This window comes from Thecamonas trahens (genome assembly GCF_000142905.1).
Source record: "Thecamonas trahens ATCC 50062 unplaced genomic scaffold supercont1.54, whole genome shotgun sequence".
Classification (NCBI taxonomy): domain Eukaryota; order Apusomonadida; family Apusomonadidae; genus Thecamonas; species Thecamonas trahens.
The window spans coordinates 232,477-243,599 of NW_013657626.1; the positions used below are offsets into that span (position 1 = coordinate 232,477).

An 11,123-nucleotide genomic window follows, 5' to 3' on the forward strand; every position below is an offset into this window, starting at 1 on the left:
GGGACACAGGACATACGTAGAGAGCGAGGGGGGGGGGGGAGGGGTGACAACGACCGGCTGCGGCTCGTTTCAAGCGATCGGCAGCGGGGCCTTTGGACAGCGCATAGCAGCGGCGCGCTATGGTTGCGACCCCTCACGCCGCCTTTTTGCGACGGCGCTTCTTCTTGCCAGCCGCTTTGGCGTGGACCTTTTCCAGTGCCTTAAATGCCAGAGTGGTGTCATGGTCGATCCGGTCTGTGAGGTCAAACGAGACGATGCGAGGCGCGTCCTCCAACGCTGCAAGCAGCAGCTGCGCGCCCTCCTCCGACACGAGGTTGCCGTCAATGTTGAGCGCTGTGAGCGCAGGCGCAACAGGAAGAACGGTGGCCAGGCGGCGGTAGACCTTGCGCGGAGGATGATGCGCGCCGTTGTCGCCGACATTGAGTGTGGCGAGGCATTGTGCATGCGGAAGGCCCTTGACTAGGGCGTGGATGCCCGGTGCGCCCAGTGCGTTGCCGTACACATCCAGCTCGGCCAGTGCCCCGGCGTATGGCAGGATCTTCGAGCCGAGGACCGCGCCAGCTGCTGCATCGAGCCCGCAGAATCGCATCGAGAGCTTGGTCAGGCTCTCGTTCCATCGCAAACCGGTGGCAAGGCCGGCAACGCCCTGTGCACCAAACGCTGGATTGTGGTCGAGAGTGAGGCTCTTCAGCGAGGCGTTGAGCTGGAGGGCACGACCGAGATCGGCACCGGGACGAGCACCCATGCCGATGTCGACCATCTCGAGTGAGACCAGCGACGACGAGGTGTGGAGGAGGCGAGCAACGGCAGATGCGCCCTGCGAGCCCGACTCTGTCCGCCACAGCACCAGATGAGCAACAAAGTCGTACGTCTCCACCAGAGCCGCAAGCAGGGCTTCGGTCGCCGGGCCGCCGAGCTTCTGATCGGCCACCACCACAGCGTCAAAGACCGTCTCCTCCTCCATCTGCTCCAGCAACCAACTCGCCAGAATCCCAATCGCCGCTCTCGGCGCTCCGCATCGCTCAGCATGCGCCAGGAACGAACTCCGCAGCGACTTGAGAAGGGCGTACTCGGGCGATTCTGTCGGGTGGAGAGGTGAGTATGGGGGGGGGAGGGGGGGGAGGGGGAGAGGAGGGGAGGGGAGGAGGGTGGCGTACCCTCTTCGCCCTTGCGACGAGTCCGTCGGCGTTTGCCCGACATGTATGGGGGGGGGGAGGGTGGAGTGGTTGAGGGTGGCGTGGTGGAGTGTTTGGGGGGGGAGCGGAGACGGCAGGCGGCGATGTCCGTTGAGCTGTCATTCGGGCGGTTTGGGTGTGGGGGGGGGGCAGGTTACGGCAGCATAGTTTTACTTGCCGAGCTTCTTCTTGTAGCGGGCACTGGTGGCTTGCTGGATGACGCCGCAGGCGAGGCGAGTGACAGCGTCGACTAGGGAGGCGGCCATCTCTGCCCGCTCTTCGACGTGGTCGGCCTGCTCGATGGCGCGGTTGATGAGATGAACCCAGCGGTCACGGAGCAAGTCGCTGGCGGCGGCGAGCTCGTACTGCTTGGCATCCGAGTTTTCACGCGGGATCATGGAGAGACAGAAGATCTCGCCCTTGGGCGGGTCCTCGTTGATGACGGCCGACTTGTAGTCGCGAAGATCCATGGCGCCCTTGGGTTTGACGTCGGACGGGGCGGCGTAGTAGGAGAGGGTCGATTTTTCGCGGTCGAGGACAAAGCAGCGCTTCTGCCAGCGTTTGCGGAAAGCCTTACCGCCGAGCTTGGAGAGCTCGCCGTCGACGGGCATGTCGAGGAGGACCGAGACATCGAGGTGCTGGGAGCGCTCCGTGATGTTCTTGCTCGCCTGATCGACGATAAAGTGGCGGAACTCGATCCAGCCGATGTCAAAGGCGGCCGGGCAAAGGCCGGGTTATCTGCCAGAGCTGGCTCGATCTCGGTCATGAGCTCGATGAGTGCAGCCTCGTCGAGGTCAGTACCACCGCGGACGACGCGCGCGCCGGCTGCGAGCTCGTCCTGGCCAATGCGCCCGTTGGCGTCGGTGTCGAGTAGGTCAAAGGCGTCGTTGATGCGCGACTCGAGGAGCCGCGGAATAGCTGGGTACTTTTCCAGGTACGCCACGTACTTTGCGTTGCAGAGCGTAAAGAACTCGGCGTACTTGGACTCAAAGTACTCGGGCGTGCAAATCTGATCGATGTCGGGCCAGAGGAGGAAGATGCGGGTGTGCTCGACTGAGAGCTCAAAGTTGGAGGTGCCGAAGACCTTGAACGGCACAAACACCTCCTTGACGTGCGAGGTGACGTGCGGGCGAAGAGTGTCGGTTTCAACCACAGCGTCTTTGGTCTCGTCCCACGTCACGTCACCAACATCAATGAGCGATGAGACGAGGACCTGGATGCTCATAGGATCACCGACCTCTTCAGACGAGCTAGCAATGATGTCGAGCGCAGTGGCGAGCTTTGTGGTCACGGTCTGGACCACGTCGCGGGTGTCGACCTCGACGGTGCGGCCGATGCGGGCGCACGGCACGCCGCAGTGGTCGATGTGCTCGACCGAGGCGGTGCCTCCGCGAATGAGCGAAGTCCACGCCTCGGCGAGATTGGACCACAGCTCGCGGACCTCGGCCTCGATGTGCGACATGGCGTCGACGCGCATGCTGTCCATATACTCTTCCAGGAAGACCTGCTCGTCAGCATCCTCCACGCCGGTCACTTGCTGCGAGACGGCGAGTTGCGAGGTAAAGTCGACGACCGAGTCGATGTTTGTGCAGCGAACAAACTTGCCGTCGGCCTCGACCTCCCACTTGAGGGTGTATTCTGCCAGCGGATTGGAGAGCGGCTCGCCCGAGTTTGCGTCGAGGACCACCACATCGCCGTACTCGATGTCAAAGTTGCCTGCCGTGGTCTCGGACGGCCTCCACTTGACGGTAGCCGTGGTAAACTGACCCAGCCCGGCCTCTACCATCGGACCCTCTGACGAGAGGAAGGTAGCCTTGAGCTGCAGTTGGACCACGGGCACCTGCCCCATCCCAGCCAGCCAGGTGAACTTGAGGCCGGCCCCGTACGACGACGACGCCGCCGCGGCCATGTGTACGTGAGGAAGGTGAAAGGTGGGGGGGGGGGGGTGGGGGTGGGGGTGGGCGGGGTGGGTTGCACGTGGGAAGTTAAGGGGATGAGGGGGTAGGGGTGGGGGTGGGGGTGCAGGGGGTGGGGGTGGGGGTGGGGTGAGGGGTGAGGGGGTAGGGAGAGGTGGCTGCCTGCCCGTGGGGCTGGTGTTGGCTTGTACGTCAGACGCCATCCGCCAACCGGCAGGCACAGCCCCACCACGGACCCGCCTCGTGATCGATCACGAAGGCGATCACAGCCACCACAGCCACCAAAGCCCCCCCCTCCCCCTCCTCACCACCCACCCACCCCACCTCTCCCACCCCACCTCTCCCACCCCCACCCCCCGACCTCCTCTCACTCCCTCCCCATACCCACCCACACCCCTCCCGCCATGAGTGACAGTGTGCCCATCAAGGTCAAGTGCCTCAAGGCCCGCAATACTGTCGAGGTGGACGTCCGTCTCGACGTACGCCGCGACCTGCCCTGCCCCCCCCCCCCCCCCCTCCCCCCCCTCCCCCCCTCCCCCCCTCCCTCCCCCCCCCCTCCCCCTCCCCCCCTCCCCCCACCCCCCCCTCCCTCCCTCTCACCCTCTCCCGCCACACACAGATGACGGTGCTGGAGCTGAAGAAGGCCCTGGAGGTCACGACAGGGACGCCCGAAGAGGCGCAGCGACTGCTGTTCAAGGGCAAGGTGCTCAAGGACGACACCGTGCTCTCCGCTTACGGCATCGCGCCGGAGGTCACCATCCACCTCGTCGAGTCCAAGCCTCGCCCGGCTGCTCCTGCTCCAGCTACCGCTGGCACAGGTGCCACGGCCTCCTCCTCCGCTACTCCTCTCACGGCACCGGCCCCGACCCCTGCCGCGGCACCGACCGCAACCGCCGCCACGGTACCGGCCGACGAAGCGCCGACGGCTGCAGCTGCGGCTGCGGGAGGCTTCCCCATCGACGCGCTGCAGTCGGCCATGCAGAATCTAGTGGCCTCACTTGGCTCGTCCGTGCCCGGGGCGCGGGTCTCTGCCAACGTCATTACCCCGCACGGGGTGCAGACGGTGCATGTCGGTGGGCATGGCGGTGCTGCTGGGCAGGCAAGCGAGCATGCTCCGCAGCCCGAGGTTGTTCCGGCCCGTCCGCCTCCGCAGCCGGCACGCGCGGCGCTTGAGCACGTGCAGCAGCAGCTCGCTATCACCGAGGCCATGGTGCGTTCGGTGGAGACCAGGACCAACGTGTCGAGCCCGCTGCCAGCCCTTGGAGAGGCCGAGTCGCCCATCCGCGTCCTCTCTGAGCTCATGGCCACGCTCAACGGCCACCAGGCTCGGGTCTCGGTCCTCACTGGCCAGCTCTCAGCCGCGCTGGCTGCCGCTGACGCCGATCCGTCGCCGCAGCGTGTTGCCGACGCGCAGACGCTCGCCCACCTCCTCGCACCCTCGCTTGCGCAGGTCTCGCGACTCTACGGCCAGTTCTCTTCGCTCTGCCGCGCGCTCGCTGTCTCGGGCTCGGACGCGTACCTCAACATTGCGCAGACGCCCACGCCGACCGTCCACCGGGTCCACATCCATCAGCGAACTGCGGCGCCGTCGCAGACTCGGGCCCAGGGCGCAAGCCCGGCGCGAGCACAGCCACAGACTCCGACTCAGGCTCCTGCTCCTTCGCAGCAACAGGGTACTGGCGATCTTGGCACCGTCCTTCGGTCGGTGCTCGATAACCTTGGCGCAGGCACAGCACAGGGCAACTCGGCGTCGACCGCCGCTGATGCGTTCTCGCAGATTGCCGCGCACCCGGCGGTCGGTGCGCTTGCTCAGCACCCTACGTTTGCGGCGCTCGCGGAGAACCCAGCGGTCAACGCGCTTGTGGGCGATTTTATGGGCTTGCTCGGTGGCAATGACGCAGGCGAAGCCGAAGACGGCTCCGGCGAGACGAGCGGCGGGAACAGCGGCGACGGCGACGACGATGACATTCCTTGGCCGCCGCCGGCTCGCAACCTCACCGACTACATGTTCAACAACTATCTGGCGCGGCCGGCAAACATGATGGCGGTCTCACGGATCGCATCGGGTGCGGGCTCGCTGCAGGAGATGTACCACGGGTTCAAGGAGCTGTTCGAGAGCGCGCTGCCGACGGCCCACCGTGGGTCAGCGGCCGCAGTGGACGAGCTCGCGGAGGCCTTTGCCGCCGGCTCGGTCCTTGATGACACAGCACTGCCGCAGGCGCTGCTGGTGGCGCTCAAGCCGAGTGCGCCGCCGATTGCCCCGATTGTCCGCGGCGTCGTCCAGCAGTACCTCAAGCTCTTCCTGCGGCGGCTGGTCCTCGACTCATTCGAGCCGACTGACGATCGGCCGACACCGTTTGCAGACATGGCCAACCGGCTAGTCTCTGTCTTTCTCGGGGCGCTCGCCTCCAAGCTCGTCCCGCACCTCAGCGGCGGCGGCGCCGACGTCGACCATGTCTTTGACCTCGCGTTCCTCACCGGTGGCGCGCAGTGCCTCCCGATGCTTGCGCCGTTTGAGGCCGCCATCCAAGCCGGCCTCCGTGAGAGGTACGAGTCGTACCAGGCGCTGTCGGCCTCGGCCTCGGCCTCGGCCTCGGCACCCACGACCACGCCTGCTCCGGTCGCCAGCTCAGCCGCCAGCCTGGACTCGGGTGCAGTGCCAGTGGCACAGACGCAGTCACAGGCGGTCGCCGACATGCCGCCGCCGCGAATGGCGCCGATCTCCAACCCCGAGCACGCCCAGTTCACCCAACAGCTTGAGGCCGACAGCCGTACGGCGCGAACGACAGCCCGCCCGCAGTTTAGCGCCGCGTACCTCACGGGCATGCCGTTGGCGCACCGGACTGCGCTGGAGAAGGAGGCCGAGGCCCAGGCGGCGGCTACCGAGGCCCTCGACTGAGGAGACTTAGTTAGTAGTGTAAAGGTGGAGCAGAGAAGGAGAGAAGAGATGGTTGTTGTGTTTGTTGCGCCTTGGCAAGCCAGACTACTCGTCGGACGACTCGTTGATAGACGAGAAGGAGGAAGAGTTGCGACGGCCGTTGGTGGCACTGCCGCGGATCGAGTTGCGGCGGCCCGAGCCGTTGCGGCGGGCGCGCGAGGAGGAGCGGGAGGAGGCGCGCGACGAGGCGCGAGACGACGAGTTGCGGCGAAGCGAAGAGCCCGAAAAGGTGCGCGGGGCAACGCCGCTGATGGGCGGGGTGGACGGCGCGAGCGGCGGACGGGCGGCGGAGCCGCGGCGCTTGTCGGAGCGCGAGCGACGGGCGACCGAGTCTGCCGGGCGCGAGAGGAGCGGCAGCTCCGAGCCGGAGGTCTTGCGGCCGCGCGGCGGGACGGCGTCCTCGGGCGGCGAAGGGGTGTCACGTTTGCGGATGGTGGCGTGGTCGGGCGACGAGCAGCCGGCGTCATACGAGTTGGACGAGGCCTCTGGCGAGTGCGAGGTTTGCTTGCGGGCCGCGACGGCAGGAGGCGGCGTGGCGCGCGGCTTGGCGATGTGCAGTGGCGGAAGGACGGCCGGATGCGGGCGGGCGGCAGCGGTGGCGGGCACCGAGCCGACGACATCGGCGACAGGCGGGCGGGCGTGGATGGCGAGGTTCGGGTTGGAACGGTTGGAGCGTGCCGAGAGCATCTCGCGGTTGACCTCGTCGTCGTCGTCGTCAGGCAAGATGGCAGACGCGTTGCACGAGCGGTTCATGAACCAGAACAGGGCGTAGCCAAAGAGGGCCACGACGAGCACGTTCGAAAGAATAAGCAGAATCTCGAGTGGAAGGACGGCCGAGTCCGAGTTGACAAAGGTCTTGGAGGAAAAGATGAGGCCGCATGAAAAGGTGATAAGGAGCTGGACGAGGGCAACAGCCTCGAGCTTGTTGATCTTGGAGTTACGGAACGGCTCGGCGTAGACCTGGACGCAAACGGCAGCAATGAGGGTGAGGAGGAGGCCGTAGAGCGGGAGCGGCGTCGAGTCCGAGGGCAGCACGGCAATGAGGGCGACGAAGAGGCGGCGGATGAGGATGGCGAGCTCAAACCAAAAGTACTTGGGCTTGTACGAGTAGTACAGGAAGCCGAGCCAGTCGTCGGTGGCGGTGCCGTGGCGCGAGAGGAGGATATGGTCCTTGGGCAGGATGCCCTGGCGCTCCTCGGGCGAAGGAATGCGGTCCTTCGGGTGGCGGAAGTGGTAGAGAAGAACGATGAACATAAAGGGGATACCAGCCGCGTAGATAAAGGTGCCTGCGAGGCCGAGTGCAAAGAGCTTGGTGTACTCGGACGACGAAAAGGTGCACTCGATCCAAGGCGCGGCAAAGAGATACGACCTGCCAAGGGCGTCGTCCTGCGCGCAGAAGAGGGTGGAGAGAACACCGACGGCGATGGGCAGATAGCCGAGGTTGAGGACGGCGAGCATGACGCGGACAGCGCCGGAGCGCCACTCCCACTCGGTGAGCGAGAAGAGTTTGGTGCCTGCGACGCGGGTGATGACCTGGACAACGAGGTAGGCAAAGATGGTGAGCGAGAAGACGGCCGGAATGAACACAATCTTGAGGATGGTGTTGGTGGTAAAGGCCGAACCGCCGCCGGAGAGGCAGTTGAGCATGCCGATGGAAAAGGTGGCCCAAGAAAGGCCGCCGTCAAAGAGCGCGGTGACGTTGGACGGCCACGAGAGAACAGGCGTCTCAGTGACGAGGACGACTGAGGTCTGGAGGAAAATAAAGAGCGACTTGATGGTCGGCGCGTAAAAACCGGGCATGGAGACCGAGATGGTGTAGAGGTACCAGCCGAGGAAGAGCGAGCCGTAGACAATGGCGATGATGATGGGCACGACAGAGATGCACTCATCGCAGCGGCGCCCCTTGGAGTAAAAGTCGGTCGAGCACCGCGAGCAGAGGCGATCCTCGTAGCCACGCTTGCAAACAAACGGGTCGAGCGCGTCGGGGTTACACGCCGACTCGTCGAGGCGGATCTGGTAACAGCGCTCGAGGACAGGCATGGTACCCTGGGCGCCGTACTGGAGCGGGAACCATCCAGGCGCAATGGTGACTGTACCCGGGCGCACGCTGACGGCGGCAGAGTGGTTGTTTGCAGTCGTGTACGAGATGTCGACTGCGCCGCCAGAACAGATGACGCGCGTGCCGAGGTTGGAGCAGTCGATGCAATCCCCGTTGGCGCCTGCGGTACCAACCTCGCAGACGCAGAACCGCGAGCCGTAGTATGACGAGTCGACAAAGATGTTTGAAGAGCCGTCGGTGTTGGTGAAGGAAGGGCAGGCAAAGCGCTGGCCCTCGTTCTGGATGAATGGGAAGGTGGCGTTGAGCCACGAGTGGAGCGGCTCGTCGCCGAGAGCCATCCGCGGGTTTCCGGTGAGCGTCACAAACGAGACGGTGGCAAAGGAGGAAGGGATAGTGCCTTCGAGGTCGTTGTTGCGGGCGTTGAACTCGAGGAGAAGAGGCAGCTCACCGATGAACTTGGGCACAGTCCCGGTAACATTGTTGTCGTGGACAAGGAGCGAGGAGAGAGCGCGGAAGTATGTCTTGGGTGGGTTGACGGTGACAAAGAGCGAGCCGCGGAGGTCGCCGGTGATCGAGTTACCGGAAAAGTCTACGACGCCGAGGTCGGCCAGGTCGCGGAGCGGGAAGAGGTAGTCGATCATGGCGCCGGACAGCGCGTTATGAGAGACGCGGAGCGAGCGGAGTGCGGCAAAGCTGGCGTACGATGACGGCATGGTCGGCCCGGAAAGCGCGTTGTACGAGAGGTCGAGGGTCTTGACAGAGGTGAGCGAGGAGAGCTCGGGTGGAAAAGCGCCGCTGAACGCGTTGTGGCTGAGGTCGAGGGTCTCGAGGCCGGCCGGAGCCGACGAGGTGAGGCACGCGCCGGCGGAGGAAAAGTTGTTCCGCGAGGCCGAGAGGCTGGTGAGCGATGGCATGGTGCAGAGAAAGTCGAGCGAGCCGTCAAACGAGTTGCCGTAGATGCGGAGGTCAGTGGCGTTGCCGATGCCTGGCGGAAAGGCGCCGTCAAAGTTGTTATCGTAGAGCCAGACCTGGGCGGCGAGGTCAAGGTGGGTGAGCGAGGCCGGAAGGGTGCCGGAGAGCTGGTTGACCTCCAGCCGGATGGTAGTGAGCTCCTTGAGTTCGCCGAACGAGGCCGGGACGGTTCCGGTGAGCGCGTTCTCGTTGAGGAAGAGGAGCGAGAGGCTGCTGGCGTTGCCGATGTGTTCCGGGATGGTGCCGGTGAGGAGAGGAGACTCGGAGAGCGAGAAGAAAAACAGGTACGGAGGGGTGGAGATGGCGGCCGGCACGTCGCCTGTCCACAGGTTGTTGTGGAGGAACATGATGGTGATGAAAGGAATGTCGAAGAGCTCGGACGGAACGGGGCCCTCGAGCTTGTTCATCGAAAGGCCGAGCGTCGAGAGCCCAGTGAGACTCGACATGCCGGTAGGGAGCGTACCAGTGAGACCGTTGCCGTCGATATGAAAGTCGGCGAGCGAGGTCCACTGCGGAATCCACTGCGGGAAGGCCTTGTCAACCAGGGCGTTGTTAACAAACACAAAGTTCTTGATGCTGGTCGATGCGAGGCCGGAAGGCAGCGTGGTGAACAAGTTGTCGCCCAGGAAGAGCAAATCGAGGCTTGGCATGGAAAGAAAGGCGACCGGGAACTCGCCCGAGAACTTGCAGCTGTACACGTTAAACTTTTGGAGCGAGGTCCAGCCTGAGAGGTCCGGCAGCTCGCCCGTGATCTCGCCGGCGCGCTGGAGCGAAAACTCCTTCATAGCGGTGAGGCCGGCCCACGACGCCGGCATCGTTCCGGTCAGCGCATTGCCGGGCATCGGGTTGAAGAGGTAGGTGAGGAAGCTGGTGGGCATCGGGAAGACACCAAAGTTGAGGTGCTCGAGCCGCGAGAGCGAGCCGATGGCGGCTGGCAGCGAGCCCGAAATGGCGTTGGTGGACAGGTCAAGGCGCTTGAGCTCGACAAGGTTCCACGCCGCCGCGGTGTCGGGCAGCGTCCCGGTGAGCCCGTTGGACGGGAGCGAGACCGCGGTCACGTGGTTGAGCCCATCCGAGGTGGCCGTCGAGCAAGTAACGCCATGGTACGAGCACGGATCGGGGCCGGGCGTGTTCCACCCGGTCGAGATGGTCCAGAGGCCGCTGAGACCGCCAAGTGAAGCAAAGAGCGTGTCGAGGGCTACCTTTTCTTCAGCGAGCGTCCCTGCTTGGCCGCCGACAAACAGCGAGGCAAGGACAATAATGGTGACGGTTGCAGAGAGCATGATGTTGCAACGTGTCACCTTCATCCTCAATGATCAATCAAAAAGGGGTCACAAGGACGACGAAGGAGAGGAGGAGAGGGAGAGGGTGGGGGAGGTCGGAGCAAAGTCAAACTACCACGCGAGAACAGGCGGACAAGGGGACCACTTGTCGTAGACCGCGGTATGTCCTGCTGCGGAACTGGTGTTGTGTCGGTGGTGTGCGACGGGTGTGTTGCTCTGAAGGGAGGGGGGGAGGGTGTTCCGTCTAAAGTGTGGCCAGCGGGGATGCAACCGTTGCTTAAAAACGACGTGTTGTTGTTCGGTGGATATGCGGTGGATGGCGACAATGTCACGGGGACGGCTATACAATGGCTTATGTTGTCGAGGGTGTTGTCAAGTCGTGTGTTGGCGGCTGTGGAGGGGTAGGGGAGGGATGAAGAGGTAGGGAAGTCGGGCGAGGGGAGTCGGGCGGGGGGTGAGCGGCAGCTTGTGGATTGCGGGTTAGCCTCACTCTTCGAAGTTGAGTGCCATTCCACGCCAAGCGTTTGTCATGGCATTGACGTGCGGGAGAACACATGAGCACGTGCAGGAGGTGCGGCAAACTAGGCCGCTCTGTTTACGGAGGCGGCCGGAGGCAGGCCATCGGAGGGAAGCAGTGGTATGCCACACGGCATCGAGAGAGGCGCGCACGGGGGGAGGGGGGGGGGGGGGGGGGTCCAGGATCGGGCTCGGCGGTGGGTGGCCCGAGATGGAGTTAGACGGACGCGGTGGCGTCGGTAGCCGACTTGTTACACTGATGAT

General features: G+C 64.5%; 4 protein-coding genes across 4 annotated transcripts; 1 reads left to right on the top strand and 3 right to left on the bottom strand.

Annotated features, from left to right (window-relative positions):
* Positions 1-83: 83 nt before the first annotated feature.
* Positions 84-1,200, bottom strand: AMSG_09962 (uncharacterized protein; the record flags this gene model as incomplete). The annotated part of the gene is made up of 2 exons (XM_013898538.1): positions 84-1,080; positions 1,158-1,200. 2 exons carry the CDS (start codon positions 1,198-1,200, stop codon positions 134-136), a joined length of 990 nt encoding a protein of 329 aa, XP_013753992.1. The 3' UTR covers positions 84-133.
* Positions 1,201-1,345: 145 nt separating this feature from the next.
* AMSG_09963 (uncharacterized protein) lies at positions 1,346-3,084 on the bottom strand (the record flags this gene model as incomplete). Its single annotated transcript, XM_013898539.1, has 2 exons — positions 1,346-1,867; positions 1,987-3,084. 2 exons carry the CDS (start codon positions 3,082-3,084, stop codon positions 1,346-1,348), a joined length of 1,620 nt encoding a protein of 539 aa, XP_013753993.1.
* A 411-nt stretch (positions 3,085-3,495) lies between these two features.
* Positions 3,496-6,027, top strand: AMSG_09964 (uncharacterized protein; the record flags this gene model as incomplete). The annotated part of the gene is made up of 2 exons (XM_013898540.1): positions 3,496-3,570; positions 3,711-6,027. The coding sequence occupies 2 exons, from the start codon at positions 3,496-3,498 to the stop codon at positions 5,988-5,990; spliced, it is 2,355 nt and encodes a 784-aa protein (XP_013753994.1). The 3' UTR covers positions 5,991-6,027.
* A 47-nt stretch (positions 6,028-6,074) lies between these two features.
* AMSG_09965 (uncharacterized protein) lies at positions 6,075-10,343 on the bottom strand (the record flags this gene model as incomplete). Its single annotated transcript, XM_013898541.1, has 1 exon — positions 6,075-10,343. One exon carries the CDS (start codon positions 10,341-10,343, stop codon positions 6,075-6,077), a length of 4,269 nt encoding a protein of 1,422 aa, XP_013753995.1.
* Positions 10,344-11,123: the final 780 nt, after the last annotated feature.